Genomic DNA, 24,215 nt, shown 5'->3' with positions numbered 1-24,215 from the left:
CACATCAATTTTTCATATATTTATATATATTATATATATGTATATATGAAAAATATATCAAAATGCATGTGGGTACTCAAATGAAAGCTCTTGATGAGTGTAACATCAGGATGAACTTACATCTTTAAAAATGTAAATAGTTAAAAAAATACAGTGCAATTTAACAAAGGTCATTATTTAATAAAGCAAAATTTTATTTATTTGTAGCTTATAAGTCACGACAGTCACATAGTGACTGCATGATTGCTAGTAAAAAATTAATTTGTTTTAAATTTTATTTATTAACTGAAAAAACAAAAATTTTTCTCACAGTAACTTTTTTAAATATAGTGTTTTTGGTTTGGAAAAAAATAGACTGATAGAAGGATTTAGTATAGTATGGAGTACTAAACTGATTTAGTAGCAAAATTTTTAATCATTTATTTGGGAAAAAAAAATATTTTTTACCCATCAATATTATTTTTTACAGTTTAATAAATCATTTTTTTACTCTAAATAAATTATATCAATATAAACAAAGCTCTATTAAATGAAAATAAATATTTGTTTTCACCAAATAATATTTAGTAGTAGGCACTAAATATTTCTTTGGTAAGTATTGTCGGTAGATGGCTGTGCTTTAATTCCAATGTGATACATAATCTATTCACTGACTCAGATTATTTTATTCAGCTCGATTTTTGGAGATTTATCTTCCCTTTGAAAACACACATACTCCCTAATGGCTAATATGTCATTTCTCAGTGGAGTTTAATTTCAATTTTTCAATTAGTCTATTATTGATATCTTAAAAACTTGTTTAATTTTTAATTTTATAAATGTCTCAAATAAAAAATTATAATCTAATGAGATTATTTTCTTTATAATACCTTATATTTTTACTTAAAATTATTTATTTTAATTATTTTGATTCATTTTGAGTAAAAAAGTTAGGTTTTACGCTAAAATTAGTTAAAAAATGAATTTTTTTAATACTAATTAACGATTTATTGCGTAGCAATAAATCATTTGTTAAATACTACTAGATATTTATTTGGTGGAAATAAATGGGCTTTAATAAATTATTTAGTAACTATTACTAAATATTTGGTAATTAAAGGTTTGTTACTAAAACATTTAATAACTATTATTAAATTTTGTTAAATAGAACTAAATCCTATCAGTGAATTTTATTTTTTTTTACAAATAAATAATGTTTCTTCCTAATTATTTTTTTGAGGGAAAAAAAATTTTTTTTTTTCCTCAAGAAATTTCACTTATTCCAACAAAATTAATTCTCTTTCTTTAAAAAATACGTATCTTGATCCAAAAAAATTTATTTAAGTCAAGAAAATCTTGTTGTTTTCAGAAAATTCAGCCTCTTGCTCCAAAAAATTTAGTTCTTGATAGAAGTTAATTTTCTTGTCTTGAGAAAATTTCTCTCTTGCTCCAAAAAATTAATTATAAAGATAGAAGTAAATTTTCATGAATATTTTTATTGATTAACATGTCAAATGGGAAGATCAAATAATATTTCATCATTTTTTTTCATTCAATATGTATAATTGCACGCTGAAATAATATAAAATGGGTATCAAATATTCTCGAGAAAAATTTTCTCAAGGTGGGAAAATTTTTTTCTCAGCTGAAGTAGGTGGCGCTGCTTCCCTAAAGTATCTAAAAATCTTGATCAAATATAAAAATTTAATGTATCAAGTATTTATGATCTGAATTAAGAAAAAATGACTTTCACCAAGAATAGAATTTCTCGAAAAATTTTTACTTCGGCCAACACAACTTCGGTCTTCCTTCAGGCACCCGACAAATTTTCTTGAGTCAAGAATTTTGTTTTCCAGTCAAGAAATTTTTCTTTCTTCGTAGCTGAAAAAATAAAAATTTTTCTCACAGTAACTTTTTGAAAAAATAGTTTTTTTTATTTGCAAAAAAAATAAACTTATTACCGTATATTTCTTCTGGTATTCGGTAATATTACCTTGGCATAATAATTATAAATAATATATATCTAATATATCTTATATAAGTCCTGTGCTTTTTGAATTTTAAAATTTAATACCTTCTAAATAAAGGTAAAATTTCTAATGATTATTTAAAATAAAAAGCAATACATAATATTTTCTAATTATTATTTGAAAAAAAAAAAAAAAGTAATAGAGTTCTTGAAATTTCGCTTGCCATTAGTCTTGGTATTTATATAATACGATGGCGCTCAAACAGTAGTATTATGATACAAAGGGTCTAAGTAGTAAGAGTAGAGAAAGAGTTTGAGCTCCCCTGAAGGGCCGTCGCACTGAGCAGGGTGAACGCACTTAGCATCGTTTTGCAAGTTGCAACACAACACGAAGAGTATGATTACAAGTACGTACACGGTGACATGGGTACGCAAAGAACGAATAGTACGGGTATAAAATATACATGTTGACGGAGTAACAGCTATTACATGCTCAGTGTATAGTAGTTCAATGTGTAAGTCGTTACTTGCACTAACTAAAATACTGGATATTTATAATATAGCGGGTAGTTCCAACATATACATAAGAGTATATATAAGAGTATATATATAATAGCACAATGCCAATGCAATCGAATGTACAGAGAGCACCATGTGCATCTACAAACACCCGTAAAGAGCACTGCCCCTTCCAAGGCTGCAAGGCCACCGCCCCACTGAACCACTTGTACTATTTTTGTTTGTCTTACGATTTAATAACTAATTAAAATTTTTTTACACGCCTCATAACGCAAAAGCGTTTGAGGTTTTGATTTACTCTTCTTGCCTTGACTTGCCAATGTATATAATTGTTATTTTATAATTAAAATTGCTATTTATATTATGTACGCTAGTAAAGAAATGTTTTTTATACTTATTTATCCGTAAAATTTAATTTTAAAAATATAAAAGCATTATTTATATTTTTAAAAATCTTATTCATGTAATTAATAATAACTAGCAATCTTGCAGCCACTATGTGACTGCTGTAACTTGTGAACTATAATAAATTAAATTTTGGTTTGTTAAATAATGAATTTTGTTAAATTGTACTGTAATTTTTTAACGATTGACATTTTTAAAGATATAAGCTCATCCTGATGTTACGCTCGTCGAGAGCTTTCATTTGAGTACCCACATGCATTTTTATATATTTTTCATGTATACATATATATAATATATATAAATATATAAAAAATTGATGTGGGTACTCAAATGAAAGCTCTAGATGAGTGTATCATCGGGATGAGTTTATATCTTTAAAATTGTCAATAGTTCACAAGATACAAGGTCATTTCTTAATTATTGATATTTTTAAAGATGTTAGCTCATCTCGATGTTACACTTATCAATAGCTTTCATTTGAGTACCCACATGCATTTTTGATATATTTTTCATATAAACATATATAATATATATAAATATATGAAAAATTGATGTGGGTACTCAAATGAAAGCTCTTGATGAGTGTATCATCGGGATGAGTTTATATCTTTAAAATTGTCAATAGTTCACAAGATACAAGGTCATTTCTTAATTATTGATATTTTTAAAGATGTAAGCTCATCTCGATGTTACACTTATCAAGAGCTTTCATTTGAGTACCCACATGCATTTTTGATATATTTTTCATATATCCATATATATAATATATATAAATATATGAAAAATTGATGTGGGTACTCAAATGAAAGCTCTTGATGAGTGTATCATCGGGATGAGTTTATATCTTTAAAATTGTCAATAGTTCACAAGATACAAGGTCATTTCTTAATTATTGATATTTTTAAAGATGTAAGCTCATCTCGATGTTACACTTATCAAGAGCTTTCATTTGAGTACCCACATGCATTTTTGATATATTTTTCATATAAACATATATAATATATATAAATATATGAAAAATTGATGTGGGTACTCAAATGAAAGCTCTTGATGAGTGTATCATCGGGATGAGTTTATATCTTTAAAATTGTCAATAGTTCACAAGATACAAGGTCATTTCTTAATTATTGATATTTTTAAAGATGTAAGCTCATCCCGATATTACACTCATCAAGAGCTTTTATTTGAGTACCCACATGGCATTTTTATATATTTTATATATTTGGTATTTGTGAAGTATATAAATATATGAAATATATGAAAAATTGATGTGGGTATTCAAATGAAAGGTCTCGATGTGTGTAACATCGGGGTGAGCTTATATCTTTAAAAATGTCATTAGTTCACAAGATACAAGGTCATTTCTTAATTATTGATATTTTTAAAGATATAAGCTCATCCTGATGTTACACTCATCAAGAGCTTTCATTTGAGTATCCACATGCATTTTGATATATTTTTCATATATACATAAATATAATATATATAAATATATGAAAAATTAATGTGGGTACTCAAATGAAAGATCTCGATTAGTGTAACATCATGATGAGCTTATATCTTTAAAAATGTCAATAGTTCTCAAGATACAAAGTCATTTCTTAATTATGTATCTAGAGATAGAGAATTTTCGAATGCAGCCTAAATACTTATTATCATAAATTGACTATTGGTGAGAATGATATGAAACACAATGATTTTTTTATCAATTGTATTGAAATATTGTAATTCTTATTTATTACAATAAAAGTCAAAATAATACGAAGTTTTTTCATGATTAAAAAATAAATTTAAAAAATATTAATGCAGAGTTTAAAAAAAACTTTGCGCTCAGCCGAAAAAAGCCGACTAGTTACGGAGATGCACGTAGTAAGGCGTCGTGAAGTCTCGTCAAACACTTTCACTGCTATTCAATTCAAGCACACTTAAAAAAAAATTTTTTTTCACCCAAGACTTTTTTAATTTTAATTAATAAATTAATATTCATTAATTTATTAATTATAATCAAATAAAAAAAAAATTTAAGTTTCAATTCTTGGTGAAAAAAATTTTTTTTTTCAGTAAAAATATATTTTATATCAAAAATTTTAATTATTAAAAAATCAATCATTCAAAATAAATTTACACTTAGCAAAGCGAGTAAATTTAAGCGCTAGTATATTAATAAAAAAATTTATTTAAATTAAAAAAAAAAAAAAAAAAAATTTGAATGATTTAAAAAATTTCTAGAAAATAGATATAGATAATTTTTTTTTGTATCAATATAATTGAGTTGTAAATAAATAATAAAAAAAAAAACGACGAAAAAATCTATTCAGTGAAACGTATAAAAGGTGATATTTGCGAACCCCAGGAAATGCGTTTGCAAATGGGAACTTTAGACTGGCAGGGATTGACCCAGACACCCCCTCCAGTAGATAACTCTCCCTCCATGGATATACATCACTTCTAAAACCCGAGTTCACCATAGCATGGGGTACAAGCCCCGTTGGTTTTAAAGATAAAAGAACTGTCACACCACCCACTAACTACGCATATACATTTTATCTCTCTTCATACTTACAAAATAAATTGATAGTATTTTTAATGAAAAATACTATTTTATTCCACTAAGAGAAAAATGTATAGTTAGCTTAATTATAAGGCCACAATTATAAAAATATAGTTTTCTGATTTTTTTCTATAGTTACTCGAACTATGCATTAGTTTAAGTAACTATTGATAAATAGTTATATCGACTATATTTTAATAAATATTTTTCTGGTATTAGAATTTTTTATATTGTTATATTTGAATAGTTTTCATTGAATTTTAATATTTTGTTATCAAGAAAGCAAATGGTAAAATTAAAATGCAATCCAGATATATTTTTGACCGATTATGTGCGCTTAAAATTCATGAATAAGTAGCGATTTATTAACTAATCTAAAGGGAGCATGCTTCTAAAGACTGCCTCGCCAATTAATCACTAAAATATTCATCTTTTGGACAAAAATATAAGACAGTAACATGTAAATTTTTGGTTACTTATTTTTATTTTAATTAATTGAACAATTATTCGTAAGTGTCTTTATCGGTAGTTTGTTGAATCGAAAGGTGTACAGAAAGGCAGTATCAAAGACGTCTTACTGAAATAAAAGTGCATAGTTAGCTGAATTATAGCGTTACAAGTATAAAAATATAGTTTTCTAATTTTTTTATAGTTACTCGAACTATGCATTAGTTTAAGTAACTATTGATAAATAGTTATATCGACTATATTTTAATAAATATTTTTCTGTTATCGTGTTAAACAAAAAATTATTAGGCGACTGAAAGATTGTTGCGGGCGATGTCTCAGATAGCTTAACTGGAAGAGCCCTTATTGCGTAACCAAAAGATCCGGGTTCGATTCCCGGTCCGGGCTGTCCGAATTATTTTTCTGATTTCTGAGCTAAAGTTAATCAAGATGACTATCAAGCCGACATTTAACTAAAAATATTTTAAGTAATTAAGATAAAAGCCCCAATTATTGACGGGGGTCTAAATATTGACACCCTAAATTATTTTTAAATATATTAAATTATCTGTAATAAGAATAACGATCAAATAAATTTTTATTAAATTCTAATTAATTAAAAAATTGAAAAAAATCACATTCAGTTCAAAATATTAAATATTAATTATTAAAAAAAATAAAGTTAGCACCAGTTCATCAAATCAGCTTACGAGCGTCTATTTTCTTAACAACTTTGGTTAGAAAAGCATTTTTTAACTGCCGAGTTTAAATTAATTTTTCATGTAATTATCTGATCTACTTTTTTTTTAATTAACAATATATGAAATATTTATAAAATTAAATAATCGAAATTAATTGTATGCTTTATGATATTTAAATAATGGGAGTCAATAACTAGTTCATAATTTTTATGGTGAATCCCATATTGACAGCCAGTCGACAGCGCTATGGCGCCTTTTTTTTTTAAGTATAAAATACGTTATATACGCGATTATATTCAAGGCTTTTAACTGTCAAATAACTCGGCGTGTTTTAGTGTTAAATAAGTTTTTAAATAAATTGTTATATTTTTCATAATAATTATTCATTCATAGAAATTATTATTAATTAACTTTAATAATATTGATTACTTTATACCAAGTTTTTGATAAATAACAATATAACCAAATGATTCGACGAATGTGCAGTAGGTGCGTCAATAATTGGGATTACGGTACGTCAATAATTAGATCAATCAGTTTTTTAACCCGTCAATAATTGGTGTATCCAGATCATATATTTAATTATTTAAAATTAATTAGTAAATATCACTGATTATCATTTTAAAAAAAGAAATTGATTAGTTAAAACATTACTAAAGACATTACCACAAACAAAATTCAACGATATTTATATTTGATTGCTTAAAAAAAATCAAATCATAACTTTGTCTCTTATAGCGTCAATAATTGGGGCTTTTACCTTACTCCCATTTAGCTTATGTTATTTTTCAGTGGAGTTAAGTGGAAATTTTCAAATTTGTCTATTATTGATATGTTAAAAACTTGTTTTATTTTAAATTTTATGAATGTCTCAAATGAAAAATTATAATTTGATGAGATTATTTTCTTTATAATACCTTATATTTTTACTTAAAATTATTTTTATTAATTATTTTGATTCATTTTGAGAAAAAAAGTTAGATTATACGCTAAAATGACCTATTAATGGTACTTATTAAAAAAATTCGTTAATAAATGAATTTCTTCAATACCCATAAACAATTTATTAAGTGGCTTTGATAAATTTTTGAGTAACTATTACTAAGTATTTGGTAATTAAAGGTTTATTACTCAATCATTTGGTAACTATTGCTTAATCTTATTGAATAGAACTAAATCCTTCCATCAGTGCAAATTAAAATTTGAAAAAAATTCTCTGCATAGTTCTTAATAGAAAAAAATTTTTACGTAAAACAAACAAAAATTATCTTTTTAAATAGATTATTAAAAAATACAAATTATTTAAAATTAATTAGTAAATATCACTGATTATCATTTAAAAAAAAGAAATTGATTAGTTAAAACATTACTGAAGACATTACCACAAACAAAATTCATCGATATTTATATTTGATTGCTTAAAAAAAATGAAATCATAACTTTGTCTCTTATAGCGTCAATAATTGGGGCTTTTACCTTATTGAGGTTCAATATAATAAATTATTTTAGGTATAAGAACTTCAATTAAATAGGGGTGATGCTATTTAACTACATTTTCTTAGTTTAAATTTTTCCCTCATTGTACATAAAAGCTACTTATGATGAATTTTAAAATACTAAGTATCTCTAGAAATTTTATGTAATAAGTCTGAGCAAAAAGTGAAATCATTAATCAACGAAATATACAAGAAAAATATTGTTCTAATTACATAATTGAACTTAGAATAATTATGTAAGGTTTTGAACAAACTTGAAGGAATCTAACAATTTTTTTTAATAACTAATGATTGAAGGTAGGATTTTCCGACAGTATTCAAGTTTGAACTTATAACTGACCTATGGATTTCTTCACGAAGCCATCTTGCGATTATTACATCAAGTTTTTTACTGAGCATATGTTGGCACAGTAGAAATATTATGGTAAGAAATTAAATTTTTTACTTTTGAAATGTATGTTGTCTTTTTTGCTCTGGAGTTAATCTTACAAAAAATTCAAACACTATATAATAAGTACAAATTTCTTTAGAGATTTTTGTGTATATTCTAGTTTCAGTAAAATAAAATGAAAAGTTTAATATTATTTTGCAGTATTCACACCATAAAATTGCTTGGAAATTTTTTATACCATAAAGAGTGAATATAGACGACGGTAATACTTCAAAAGAAGATGATCGATTGTATCACTATGGAAACAACACAAAGAAGTTTTACTGTTTGATATGATTGAAAATGCATGAATTTGTTTATTAATAAACTTGCTGTTGATTTTAATAGTTGTATTACAATAAATATTTGTTACTAAATAATGAAGTCTGAATATAAAAAAACTACTAATAAGGTAAGTTTTTCTAAGAAAGTTATACAAAAATAGTTTAGATAAAAAATTTTATTTTTTATTAAATATTCATTAATCTAAATGGATTTTTAGTAGTAAAAAAAGGTAGTGATATTATTTATTAATATAACTAGCTAGTATTAAACCGCTTTATTGAGGATAATTTACATTTTTAAAAAAATAAGCTCATTCCGATGTTACATTCGATGTTTCAGCACTAAAAAATTAGGAAAACAGTTGACCCTGAAGGCCATCCCTGCAACTTCCTGCTAATTCCATACTTAGGCACTTAAAATTGCACCAATGACGTTTTTGAGCTCTTCGAGACATATTAAAGCAAATTTTTTAAGGGAGTTGGGAAATAACGGATAGGGGAAAGGGGGGACCTACTCAGTGGGAATTTTTCCGTAATTGAAAAAATAATCAGACAGCCCAGACTGGGAATCGAACCCAGATCTCTCGGTTACGCGCCAAGGGCTCTACCAGTTAAGCTATCCGAGACAAGTACTGACTACTTTATTCAGTCACGTATATAATTTATGGGTTATTTTGAGCTCTCCAAGCTCAAAGAGATTGTTTTCCTATGCTTTTGAGCTCTTCGAGCTCAAAAGTCTGATAGGGATTTGATGACACTATTTTTTGAATTTTTAAACCGCAATAACTTTTGAATGAATAAACCGATTTTCACGCGGTTGGCAGCATTCGACGCAGTTTTTCAAGCCTCACAAAGAATCTCAAATTTTGAATTGATCGCGCTAAAAATTTCGGAGTTATTCCGAAAAAACACTTTTTTCGGTTTTCTTTCGTTCACGATATCTCTCGAACGAATCAACCGATTTTGACCGGACTGGTGGCGATCGACGTGGTTTTTTGAGATTAAGAGCTGATTAGTTTTTGGAATTGAACCATCAAGCCGTTTAAAAGTTATTCCAAAAAAACCACATTTGAAAAAAATTTTTTTTTCAGTTTTTTGAAGATTTCTCAAAATCTATTGATTTGAATCGGTCCAAATAGTTTTCAAAATCTAAGTTTAGTCAAGCCCTTTCGAATGGCACCAACCGCGATGAAATCGGTCAAGCCGTTCAAAAGTTATAAGCGGTTCACATACTTTCACACACACACACACACAAGGGGATAGTCAGGGAAGCTTCCTGTGACCTTCAAACGTCGAGATCTGATGAAAACTCGGTTTTTGCAAAACGGGGTGAAAACAATAACTTCCCGATTTTTGAAAATCTTCGATTTTCGTAGCAGGAAGTTAAAACTAATTATGAGTTTCTTAAATATTTTATAGAATTTTTAATAAATTCAAAAACCTGAAATATTTTTTTAAGCCTTCAGTAGCAGCCTTAACGCTCTGTATTTCTCAAAATACATTCAATCGCCTGCATGATTATACAAATGACCTTGAAAATATAAATGCAATCGCTGAAAAAAAGATTAAGCAGCTAGCGGAGCTCAAAGCGGCTTCAATAGAATTGAGTAAAAATTGGAATAATGCCATTGTTAATGTTACAAAAAATCACCGAGAAGAACTTTTATCAAGAAGACGAAAAGTCAATGAAGAAAAAGTGAAGTTAATCCAAAAATTGGCTGAACAAAAACGCGAAGAACGTGCGGCTATTGTTAAAGAAGCGCAAAAATTAATATTGTATAAAAAACCACAATGTAGACTCATCAATGCTGCTCTTTTTACTTCCGAGGTAAGAATTAAATAATTCAATAATAATAGCTGCGATAAGAAAAAAAAAAAAAGTATTTTTAAGTTTGTAGTTTAATGATATTATTAACAGTGTTTCAGAGAACTGCAAGCTCAATTAGAGTTCAAAAAAATGCTGAAAGGTATTGAAGATGAGTACAATAAAGAGTATATTGTAAAATTGAAGAAAGATGCTGAAGACTATTGTCTCGAGAAGCGAATTGAAGTTCAAAAATCGTGGAAGAAAAAGGAAGCTTATAGAAATGAATTAAAAAAACAGTAAGTAGTTTTATATTTATCTTTGTTTTATCAATAACCTTATTAGGTGACTAAATACAAGGTAAATTCTTAATGATTCACATTTTTTAAGATATAAGCTCATCTCGAGATTATACTCATCGAGACCTTTCATTTGAGTACCCACATGCAATTTTGTATATATTTCATATATTTTATATATTAGAGATTTGTGATATATATAAAATATATGAAAAAATCATGTGGGTACTCAAATGAAAAGTTTCGACGAGTGTAACATCGAGATGAGCTAATTTCTTGAAAAATATCATTATTTAACCGGATAGAGTGTAATTTCTTTATTATTGACATTTTTAAAGATATAAGCTCATCTCGATGTTTTACTCATCAAGACCTTTCGTTTGAGTACCCACATACAATTTTGTATATATTTCATATATTTTATATATATGATATTTGTGGAATATATAAAATATATGAAAAATACATGTGGGTACTCAAATGAAAAGTTTCGACGAGTGTAACATCGAGATGAGCTAATTTCTTGAAAAATATCATTGTTTAACCGGATAGAGCGTAATTTCTTTATTATTGACATTTTTAAAGATATAAGCTCATCTCGATGTTTTACTCATCAAGACCTTTCATTTGAGTACCCACATGCAATTTTGTATATATTTCATGTATTAGATATGTGTGATATATATAAAATATATGAAAAAATCATGTGAGTACTCAAATGAAAAGTTTCGACGAGTGTAACATGTATTTTTCATATATTTTATATATTCCACAAATATCATATATATAAAATATATGAAATATATACAAAATTGTATGTGGGTACTCAAACGAAAGGTCTTGATGAGTAAAACATCGAGATGAGCTTATATCTTTAAAAATGTCAATAATAAAGAAATTACACTCTATCCGGTTAAATAATATTTTTCAAGATAGCTCAGTCATCTGACACTTTTCATTTGAGTACCCACATGATTTTTTCATATATTTTATATATATCACAAATCTCTAATATATAAAATATATGAAATATATACAAAATTGCATGTGGGTACTCAAATGAAAAGTTTCGACGAGTGTAACATCGAGATGAGCTAATTTCTTGAAAAATATCATTACTTGACAAGATACAGTGTAATTTCTTTATTATTGACATTTTTAAAGATATAAGATCATCTCGATGTTTTACTCATCAAGACCTTTCATTTGAGTACCCACATGCAATTTTGTATATATTTCATATATTTTATATATATGATATTTGTGAAATATATAAAATATATGAAAAATACATGTGGGTACTTAAATGAAAAGTTTCGACGAGTGTAACATCGAGATGAGTTTATATTTTTACAAATATCATTACTTGACAAGATACAGTGTAATTTCTTAATTATTGACATTGTTTAAGATATAAACTCATCTTGATATTATACTCATCAAGACCTTTCGTTTGAGTACCCACATGCAAGTTGGTATATATTTCATATATTTAATATATGTAGTATTTGTGATATATATAAAATATATGAAAAATTGATGTGGGTACTCAAATGAAAGGTCTCGACGAGTGTAATTTCGAGATGAGCTTATATCAATATAAATATCATTGATTGACAAGATAGAGTGTAATTTCTTAATTAATGAGATTTTTAAAGATATAAGCTTATTCTGATGTTTTACGCGTCAAGACCTTTCATTTGAATACCCACATGCAATTTTGTATATATTTCATATATTTTGTATATATAGTATTTGTGATATATATAAAATATATGAAAAATTCGTGTGGGTACTCAAATGAAAGGTCTCGACGAGTGTAATATCGAGATGAGCTTATATCTTGAAAAGCAAATTGAAGTTCAAAAATGGTGGAAAAAAAAGAAGTTTATAGAAATATTTTTAAAAAATTGAAAGTATTTTTATATTCATCTATGTTTCTACGAATAATAAGTTTATTTTCAATGTAGAAATAAATTTCAAGTTAATGGTTTTTTTATCAGTGATAATTAATAATTAAAAAGCAAATTTTTACTATAGGATTGAAAATACAGAGTCATATTTGAAGAAACAGGAATTATTAGATTCCAAAGCAGACAAAAAAGATCTAGAAAAGGTTATAGAAGAGTTTAAACTTATTGAACAATGTGAAGCTGAACAAGTAAAAATTACTAATATACTATTTCATGATAAAAAATTATACTTAATCCAAGAAGCTGATTTTATATTGAGAAAAAAATTTTTAATGTTGTAATAAGAAATTAATTTTTTATTTTAGATGAGAAACAAAAAAAGAAAGTTACAAGAAATGTTTTTAGAGCAAATAAAAAACAATAAACTCGAACAAGACAGACTTAAAAAACAGGAATTGTTAATGAATAACTTGGCCGATGCTTATGCTAAAGCAAAGGATCATTTAAATGAGACAACTAAAGCGAAATTAAAAGAAATTCAAGCTGAAAAAATACGTCGTTCGGAATTAATGGGTTAGTAATACATTCTTATATTATTATAGATTAAAAATATATTTTAAATAATTGCTTGTAAAATTTATTTAAATTTTGTCACTTATTAGCAAAAAAATGCGCTATTATTTGGAAAACTTGCGATGAAGAAAATGATGATAAATTAAAAAAGGCAATTGAAGAAAAAGAAAAAATTGAGATTGAAAAAATGAATGCTAAAAAAAATAAGGAAGCTAAATTAAAAGCGGGTATTAAAAAATATTTAATTGAAAATGAAGAAATTATGAAGAAACGCAAACAAGAAGAAGAAAATGAAAAAAAATGGGAAATTTATCAAAGAAACAAAAGAGATGAATACAATAAAGTAATGGATGATAAAAAATTACAAAATGAACGGATTAGAAAGAAGAAAATAGCTGATGAATTGAAAAGACAAATGGTAAGTTATAATTTTAATTTTAATTTTATTTTTTAAATAAATTTTTTTCCTCTAATGAATCTTAAATCACAAAATAAAAATTAGAAAGAATAAAAAATATTTAAGCATTATTTTTTTTGACGTTTATTTTTATATTTTGCAGAAAGAAAATGAAGATTTACGTAAAAAAGAAATGATCGAAAATGATGATTCAATTTACACCACAGAAGCTCTCAAAAAGAGTAATGAAATAATTTTAGCTTATGGAAAACAAGTTTTAGAAGAATCAACAGGAATTCGACCTGTATTTCCTATTATTAAAGTTATTGAGGTAAATAATATATTTTGATGATATTTAAAAATTAATTTGCATATATAGATTATAGAAGTGTCTATTCATACGTAAAAAAATCCTGATAAATTCACGCAGCGTAAATTTAAGAGCCCTTATATTCACGTAGAGTGGATTTATCAAGACTTTTTTTTACATATCGACGGTCTAATTAGCAATTTGTCTCTCCTTATTTTTAGAGGGTGATTTTTTAACATTTTGATGTAGCAATAGTCCAATTATAAATTATTTGAATGATTCAAACCAAAATATTATACCTTTATTAGATATTAATGATATTAAATGGTTTTTTAAAGTGATAATTATTTTTGAACTAATTGTTTTTTTCGTACAAATGGAAGACTTTCTAAAATGGAGTTGGACAATTTGCTAATTAGAACGTCGATATGAATAAATATATATCCATAAATAATTTAATACTTCTTTTTTTAGCAATTCAAAAAAGAAAATCGACTTGTACCAGCAAAAAAATATTACAGAAATGAAAATTCATTAAAAAATTGCAATTGTTTGACGAACAACGTAGAGTTGAAGATTACCAGCCAAAATTAAAATTACAATTTAACTAATAATTAAATTGTTATTAAGCTTTTGAGTCTTTTTATATTGAAATAAATAAATAAATGAATAATATAAAGTATAAAAAATATAAATTTCTTCTTTGAATCTGCAAAATTTTTATATCTTATTTTTTTTTTCGGTATTGTTACATTTTTTATTACTTTTAATACATTACCTAATTTTTATTTCTTAATATTTTTATTACCAATATATCTTTTTTTAAAAAAATCAAATTTTTTTGTCAATCAAGAGTAATTTAAAAAAATGTTTTTTGAACAAATATTCAAAAGTAAACCAAGAATCACTTCATCGTATATAATAACAAAGCATATTTTTCTTTTATTGTCATCAGTTACAAAATAAAATACAGAAAACATAGATAGATAGATAGATAAAAAAAATTTATTTGGCTCTGGAACCTAAGCACCCTCAAAGCCATCAATATTAAAATTACATTGGTTTACATAGGTTACAAGATTACTTAACTAATTAAAGGTTTACAATTAGATTTAATTTCAAATGTTATAAAATCCAAATAGATTATTTAATACAAACAAATAACTTAATTTAAAGTCATAATAATTCTACAAGAAAAAATATTTAAATAAGATCCAAAATAAAGATTGCAATTGTTAATTGTCATGTTCAAAAAAGTGATTGAAGCAAGCATTTTTAAATTCAACCAAATTATCTACAGCCACAGTCTCAGCTGGCAGTGCATTCCAGATACGTATGCCATGAATTAAGAATTAATTATCATACATGACACAATTAGCCTGCGGTATACGAAGATAGTCTTGTCGGACATCACCTCTACGCAGTGCTACAGGCAAAAAGTATAGTTTTGAGCCGAATAGCTGCCGATAATTTAGTCGAATTTCCTTATAAAACAGACAAGCAATGAAATAGTCTCTTCTCGCTGCAAGCTTTAGCCAACTTAACTCTTTGAAATATGGAGTAACATGTTCATATTTTGGTACTTTATAGATAAATCTAACACATGAATTCAATTTACGCTGCATCTTTAATTATAATTTGTTTGACATATTCGTATACGCCGCACAACAATAATCAAAGAGAATAATTATTAAAGTAGATACTAGCTTAATACGTAAACTTTCACTAAATATTTCATTGTTTATTTTTAGTTGTGCTACAGTCGACGCTCTCTGTATTGGACCTCTCTGTATTTGACCGCTCTCTGTATTTGACCACACACAGTAAAAAATTTTGCGTCAATGCGTCAAAAAATTTTGTGTTGAAAATTTTTGTGTTAAATATTTAACACTTTTTTGTGTCAATTTAACACTTTTTTGTGTTAATTTAACACAATAAATGTTAAATTTACATATAAAAGTGTTAAATATTTAACACAAAAATTTTTAACACAAAATTTTTTGACGCAATGACGCAAAATTTTTTACTGTGCATTCTTCCTCTGTATTTGACGATTTTACACAGCTCTTATGGACAAGGACGAGTCAAATACAGAGAATGGTCCTGTACGGGCGAGTCAAATACACACAGTAAAAAAATTTTCGTAAAATTTAACATAAAATTTTGTGTAAATGATTTTTTTACATAAAATTTATGTTAATTCTACACAAACTGTTTGTATTGATCAATCCATCCATTTTTTAACACACTCAAGTGTTAATTCAAAGTAAAACTACACTTTTTTAATGTTACTGGCCAACCAACACAAAATTTATGTTAAAGAATACTCCCATTCGGTTAGTAGTATAAATAACACTTTTTAAATGTCAATTCAACATAAAGGCTGTGTTGATGTCTTCTATAGTAACATAAATAATATGTTGAATTTACACAAATTATGATGCCGTTCCGCTTTATTTTGCGCGGGATCTCGGGAGTACGAGGGGTTGCGGTCAACTAGTCAGATCGACAACATTACAAATTATTAAAACTCTAGAAAATTTAAAATTCCGCTACATTCAAAGTTTATAAAATACATTAGCTTAAATAGAATAACAGCCGAAAAACAATTTTGTAAATTATAAAACACCGGGTTATCGAATAAAAGTAAATATAAATCTTATATTCCTCAAGAGTTAAAATTAATTTGATTTCGAAAAAGGGTTGTTCCGACGTATATTCATCCGAATACTCATCTATCCGAATAATGATTCGGCCGAAAATTACTCATCCAAAAAATTGGAAGTTTTTCTTAGATGGTCCACCTTTACAATCATGAAATTTGAGTGTTTTCCATACATGCTTGTAAATTAAAATAAAATTAATTTTCAAAAATTAATTAATTTAAAATTAATTAAAAAAAATTTCTAATCTAATTATAAAATTATTTACATTTTTCGGCTAAATGAGTGTTCGTCTGTTCATTCATTTTGGCGTATAAATTTTCGTTGTTATGTTTTTTAATTTATTGAGACTTTGTGACTTTGAAAGATTCTATTAATATAGCTTTAGATTTTTCTTTATTTAAGATTATATTTTTCGGAATTTTAAAATTTGTAAAATTAATTGTTTTAAATTACATTTAATATTTACTTTCTAAGTTCTAGTAATTTATTAATTCGGAATGTTGTTAGTCTGACTAGTTGACTGCAACCCAGTACGAGCTCAGTCACGTATGCCACACAAGATATTTAGACATTTGAATGTGCTAGCCTCAACGTCATTTTAATTTGGTGAATTTTGATTTGTGTCATTTACGTGAATTACTTAAATGCAGCGTAAAAAAAAATTATTTTCCATTAATATATAATTAACGAGTTTATTAATAATTAATAATTAGAAATTAATACATCATTAATTCTAATCATCTATTGCCACTGACTTGTAATAAAGTAGCAACTATTGATTAAAATTAATTAATCACTATTTAAAAGTTTGAATTATTTATTAAGTTCTTTAACTTTGTATTTATGGAAAACAATTTATTTTTTATTCAGAAATTAAAATCTATTTAAATATATATTTAAATTATTAATAAAACTCACATATTTGACAGCTGATCTGAGTAACACAAATAAAATGTTAAAATCAACGCCTTATTTGTGTTACGGATAACATTTAAGTGTGTAGAAATCCGAGAATCAGCCGATGAAAGTTTTAACATATTTTTGTGTTACTTTTAACACAGAATTATGTTGATTTTATCAATACAAACAGTATGTGTAGAATTAACATAAATTTTGTGTAAAAAAATCATCTACACAAAGTTTTATGTTAAATTTTACGAAAATTTTTTTACTGTGCAAAGAGCGTTGACTGTAGAATATTCATAGCGCGATTGCACAAATTTGTTACTTGATTCTCCCATGAGAGAGTACTATCTATAGTCACCCCAAGGTATTTTACAGTGCTACTATAAGGAATAGCACACCCCTCCACAAAGATTGTGTCGGCTAGTCTGCACTCATCACTACTAATTTTTGCTCTACTTCCACAAATAATTGCTTTTGTCTTCAAAGGATTCATTTTTAAATTATTAGTTCTGCACCAATCTGTGATTTTTATTATTTCACCGTTAAGCTTATTCACACAAACACTGAGTTGAGAAAGATGGCAAGAAAGGTATATCAGTAAGTCATCAGCATAGAATAAGTATTGGCAATCTAAACGTTTAGCTAAATCTGTGATGTATAGTGAGAATAATAACGGACCAAGCACACTTCCCTGAGGTACACCACTTACAATTTCTTCCCACGACGAGTTACCTTCGCTAGAGCGTACGGACTGCTTTCTGTTTGCTAAATAAGATCCAATCCAATCAACGGCTGAATTCGACATGTTCATAGATGACAATTTACATAATAATCTTTTGTGATTAACAGAATCAAAGGCCTTGCTAAGGTCAAACGAGATCGCAATTAAAACCTTTGACTCATTCACCGCTTGTCTTATATCGTCACAGAACTTTACAATGGCAGTCTGCGTACTCAAACCTCCACGAAATGCTGTCTGATATTCATCGAAGTAATTATTGTCATTGATATATTTAACAATTTGGTCATGAGCACACCGTTCCAAGGCTTTTGACAAGTTTGGCAACAGCGATATAGGCCTATAATCTTCACAGTTTACTGGATAAGCCTTTTTTGGAATAGGAATCACATGTGATACCTTCCAATTCTCCGGAAAGACTCCTGTAGTTAATGACACGTTGAAGAGGTGATAATAGCTGACGATAATTTAAATATATTTAAATTATCGTCAGCTATTTAAATGTCACTTAGAATTTTTGCCGGTTGCGTTGCGTAGAGGCGATGTAAGGGAAGATTATCTGCGGCTACCTAGATCTAATTGTTGTATGTATGATAACTCGTTTCTTGTTCGTGGTATACGCATCTGGAATGCGCTGCCAGCTGAAATTACAAAAATTTGGAAAATCCAAAAATGCACGCCTAATAACGCTCAATCATTTTTTAAGAAAAAAATTAATTGTGTAATTGATTAAAAAAACAAATTATAATTAAGTAATTTCTTAGAGTATTTTTTATTTTTTTTTCAAATATCGGCGCCCTTTTTTCTTGTTATATGCGCACGCAGTCTAAAAAAATCTAGCTTGATCAAGTGGCGCCATAGTTTTCACGTGACAAATAAGAAAAGTTCGTTTGGCTTTGTACGGTTGTATCCGTGAATTTTAATAAAAATTCAATTTAAAAAAAAATACATAAGCTAGGCCACTGATATGAAATACGGACCCAGTTCATCGAATTCTTAAACTAATAAAAAAAGCCCGGTCTTGAAATATCAATTTGTTCGGGAGTAATCGTTGGTACATCCAAAATGGGGTGACATCCGGACGTCCACGTAAAATTTTTTTCAAAACGTTTTTTTTTTCAAAATAGCAACATGAAATGATTTTAGAAAGTAAAATATGGTTTAATTTAAGTGTTTTTCGGTGTACATCTACTTATATTATTGAATAAGTGTAATATGGTTGTGATAGAGGCATTTAAAGATCACAAAATTGCTTGATCTTAACGAGTCGAGTATAAAGCACAACCTCACGCGCTTCGCGCTATGAGGCGTGCAAAAGCCGAAAGTTTCGAAATATTCCGTAGACTGTGCTATGATTATTATTTCCAAGATTATTGATCTGCTATATTGAACGTTTATTACTGCTATTGAAGGTTGTTGAGCTTTGTATAACACAAGTATTATTTATAAGCATGATTAACATGTTATTACTGTTAATTACTATATTTATTTTGATTTTATTTTTATGTATCTAAAACTCTGTACTTCATACACTAATTGTAAATGTATATTTGATGATGGTTCTGAGGGAGCCTAGGCTCCAGAATCCAATAAAATTATTATCTATCTATCTATCTATCTATCTATCTATGTATAAACAATTGGTATTATTTATCTGGTCTATAATAAATCTCCAGAATAAGTCACTATATTCTTCTCAGTTTCCCATATTTTAACCTTGTGAAGCAATGATGGGTCACGCATTAATTTTTTTATTTCATCAAAAATATAAACAGCCAAATTTTCTGTTGTCGACACAACATTCTTAAAGTATGGAACATCTTTGTCTAAATTTTTGTGATCTAATCGATCCATTAACACTTTATGCATGTGCTCTTTTAATTCGGAAATATTCATAACCATTCCAGTTTTAGGATCTATTGAACCACGCACAGTTACTTCAACTGAAATATATAAGAGAATTTAAATTTTGTTTAATACTTAGCTCATACTATGAAAATTAAATTAATAGACATATTTAAATAAATTTATTACTATAAGCAAAATAAAAATAATTTCACTTCTAGAAATTAAAAAAAAAAATTCATAATTATGAATGCAATTTTTTTTCTTGGTATTAAAAATTATCAATAAATCATCATATGTCTGCTGATGTCAATATTATTAGTTTAGATATATTTACCAGTGTAATTGTGGCCATGTCCCCAATAATTATTGCATTTACCGTAAATTTCTGCGTTTTCTTCATCACTCAAGTGAGGACTAAAAAATTTAATTATTTAATTTAATTATTTATTATTTTATTCAACCATTAAATTGTCATAAAAAAAAATTAGTCGAAATATTTCACTGAAAAAAAAATTCTTGACAGAAGTGTAAATTTTCTTGGCTCAAGAAAATATTAAGGAAGATTGAAAATTTCTTCTTGCTCCAAAATAACTTTTGTCTATAATACAGAAGTTAGTCGACGTTTTTAATATTTTGATTTTTTTAAAATCATTTAATTAGTACTACAAAACATTTTTTAAAAATTACACGTATCGTTTCTCAAATTTTTTACAGATGAAATTTTTTTTTCTTATTTTTTTGTAATCATTTTTGTAATAAAACAATTTATAAAAATTTTTTAGATGTCGGTTAACTTAATTTTCATCTTTTGTCTTCCTTAAAATTTTCTTGGCGCAAGAAGTTTGTTTTTTCTGTGCACAAAAATTAAAAAATGTTTTTTACAAATTGCACTTAAATTTTTTAAAATTTTCTACATGTCAAATTTTTTTTTTAATAATTTTTTTCAACAAAAAAAATTCCAAAAATTTTCAGATATCAGCTGATTTAATTTCCATTTTTTTATACCTATTGTTAAGATAGATTTATTTTTAATTTACCTGTGGAGTCGATGACAGGTTGAAATTGTTTCTCGTCTAGTCAAACATGCAATTGGATAACCCATAATTTATAAAAATTAATAAAATCTTCAAGATTTATAATATAAAATTGTTATTTTAATAACATATGTTTCTACGTTGCTTGTAATTGTAAACTGGACATTTATTTTCTTGTTGTAAACTTTGGTACTTACTCCATCAAGTACTCATTGAAGAATATCTAAAAGTTTGGAAAAAAAAAAATAATTAATTGTTGCATAAGTTTAATTAAAAAAGAAAAAAAAATTACTTACTAGTAATCTCTCAGTTATTACTTAATATTTATGCTGATAGGAGATTAGCTATGTTAATTTCTGACAGTTGTGTAGTATGCATGTTGCATGTTGCATGTACAGTCATATATACTATTTTTGTATTTTTATTTACTGTCGCTTGATTTTCACAGCAACAGGCGACAGGAGTGACAGGAGGTCTTCCCCAGCGCCGCGTATCGTTATAACTACAAAACGCTTGACGCGGTAAAACTTTAATTATTTAAATTTACATTTGTGATTAAAATATTTTATTGAAAAAAAAAATAAGCTAAGGTAAAAGCCCCAATTATTGACGCTATAAGAGACAAAGTTATGATTTGATTTTTTTTAAGCAATCAAATATAAATATCGTTGAATTTTGTTTGTGGTAATGTCTTAAGTAATGTTTTAACTAATCAATTTCTTTTTTTAAAATGATAATCAGTGATATTTACTAATTAATTTTAAATAATTAAATAGATAATCTGGATACACCAATTATTGACGGGTTAAAAAACTGATTGATCTAAATATTGACGTACCGTAACCCCAATTATTGACGCCCCTAGTGCGCATGCGTCGAATCATTTGGTTAGATTTTTATTTATCAAAACTTGATATAAAGTAATCAATATTATTAAAGTTAATTAATAATAATTTCTATGAATGATTAATTATTATTAAAAATATAACAATTTATTCAAAAACTTATTTAACACCAAAACACGCCGAGTTATTTGACAGTTAAAAGCCTTGTATATAATCGCGTAACGTATTTTTTTGCCCTCCGGGCGGAAAGCGTCAATTTTCCTCCCGCTGCGCTAAACGAAAATGCCGCTTTCCGCCTCCGTCGAGGAGAAATAGTATATTACACACCTGTGGCAAGAAAATGAGAAATGTCTCAGAACACATATATGTTGCCCGAGGCGAAGCCGAGGTCGACATATATGTGATCTGAGATATTTATTATTTTCCTGCCATAGGTTTGTATACTATTTTTCTGTCCGACAGAGGCGGAAAGCGGCAATTTCGTTTAGCGCAGCGGGCCGAAAGTTGCCACTTTCCGCCTGGAGGGCAGAAAAATAGTATACACACCATGGGCAGTAAATAAGAAAGCCTCAGATCACATGTTTATTGACCTCGGCTTCGCCTCGGACAACAATTACATGTGATCTGAGACATTTCTTACTTTACTTCCCTAGGTGTGTAAAATACTATTATACTTAAAAAAAAAGGCGTCATAGCGCTGTTGACTGGCTGTCAATAAGGGATTCACCATAAAAATTATGAACTAGTTATTGACTCCCATTATTTAAATATTATAAAGCATACAATTAATTTCGATTATTCAATTTTATAAATATTTCATGTACTGTTAATTAAAAAAAAAATAGTTCATATAATTACATGAAAAAATTAATTTAAACTCGGCAGTTAAAAAAAATGCTTTTCTAACCAAAGTTGTTAAGAAAATAGACGCTCGTAAGCTGATTTGATGAACTGGTGGTAACTTTATTTTTTTTTAATAATTAATATTTAATATTTTGAACTGAAAGTGATTTTTTTTTCAATTTTTTAATTAATTAGAATTTAATAAAAATTTATTTGATCGTTATTCTTATTACAGATAATTTAATATATTTAAAGATAATTTAGGGTGTCAATATTTAGACCCCCGTCAATAATTGGGGCTTTTACCTTAATATTAAAAAAGTAGTTTTAAAAATTTGCTTTTATCTTATTTTTATTTTTTACAAGTGTAAATTTTTAATTATTTTTCTTAAAATTTTTTTGGAAATTAAAAACACAAGATTGACAAATTTGTGTCATCCCAGATAGCAAAATGACGTATTAAGTTATTCCGAATGAGCTCAGATTTCTGATTTGGACGTCAGAGTCTACGTCTAAAAAACGTCTTTAAGACCTTCTGAAGAGGTCGAATGCGCCGCTTATTGTAGACTTTAAGAACTCATCAAAACGAGCTCTTAAAGAGCTCTTTTTTCTGAACTCGCACAAATGAATGATTTTTTATCTCTATACGCTATTATAATGATAACAATAATAAGAACACAACAAAAATAATATTAATAATAACAATAATAATAATAATAAAAGTAAATTATGAAAAAAATAATTCAGAGTTTCATGAAGCACCGATGCTGATTTCGAATGTTTATTATTTTAGTTAGACCTAATATATTGTCGGTTTAAAGAGAGAAAGTGAAAATCGCAATTGCCGTAACTAAGATTTGAACCCGAGTCGTGCGCGTGCTAGATCGATACCTAACCCCCTACGCTGTTCAAACGATATGTCGTTACATATCTCATTATTCTTATAAGCTAAGTTTATATAGTGATGAAATGTTGCGATTATTGTCTATATTATTTATTCTATTTGATACTGTGTATCGATAGAGAAAAAGTAACTTTTACGAATATTTATATACTAAAAAATATTCAAAAGTCTACCTGTAATATTTTTTTAAATAGTCTATATAAATTTTGTTTACTTTTCACAATATAAAATCTAATAGATAAATTAATGAATATTAAAAATTCAACAATAATTAATAAGTATAAAGTTATAAGATATCGTTAAATTCGAATAAAATGTTTAAAATTGATACATGCAAAGTACTCCTTAAATGT

The 24,215-nt window shown here is 26.9% G+C and overlaps 3 protein-coding genes across 3 annotated transcripts; 2 read left to right on the top strand and 1 right to left on the bottom strand.

Annotated features, from left to right (window-relative positions):
- Positions 1–8,876: 8,876 nt before the first annotated feature.
- LOC123270841 (TNFAIP3-interacting protein 1-like) lies at positions 8,877–13,375 on the top strand. Its single transcript, XM_044736986.1, has 5 exons — positions 8,877–8,909; positions 10,241–10,609; positions 10,700–10,884; positions 12,925–13,045; positions 13,163–13,375. Exons 1-5 carry the CDS (start codon positions 8,877–8,879, stop codon positions 13,373–13,375), a joined length of 921 nt encoding a protein of 306 aa, XP_044592921.1.
- A 234-nt stretch (positions 13,376–13,609) lies between these two features.
- Positions 13,610–14,671, top strand: LOC123270840. The gene is made up of 3 exons (XM_044736985.1): positions 13,610–13,788; positions 13,931–14,098; positions 14,552–14,671. The coding sequence occupies exons 1-3, from the start codon at positions 13,633–13,635 to the stop codon at positions 14,669–14,671; spliced, it is 444 nt and encodes a 147-aa protein (XP_044592920.1). The 5' UTR covers positions 13,610–13,632.
- A 5,094-nt stretch (positions 14,672–19,765) lies between these two features.
- LOC123270338 (6-pyruvoyl tetrahydrobiopterin synthase) lies at positions 19,766–21,775 on the bottom strand. The gene is made up of 4 exons (XM_044736339.1): positions 21,567–21,775; positions 21,274–21,493; positions 20,571–20,650; positions 19,766–20,331 (listed from the first exon to the last, which is right to left on the bottom strand). Exons 2-4 carry the CDS (start codon positions 21,336–21,338, stop codon positions 20,048–20,050), a joined length of 429 nt encoding a protein of 142 aa, XP_044592274.1. The 5' UTR covers positions 21,339–21,493; positions 21,567–21,775; the 3' UTR covers positions 19,766–20,047.
- Between the last annotated feature and the right edge of the window lie 2,440 nt (positions 21,776–24,215).

Source organism: Cotesia glomerata, linkage group LG8, assembly GCF_020080835.1.
Source record: "Cotesia glomerata isolate CgM1 linkage group LG8, MPM_Cglom_v2.3, whole genome shotgun sequence".
Taxonomy (NCBI): Eukaryota; Metazoa; Arthropoda; class Insecta; order Hymenoptera; family Braconidae; genus Cotesia; species Cotesia glomerata.
This window is presented reverse-complemented; position numbering and strand designations above follow the sequence as displayed.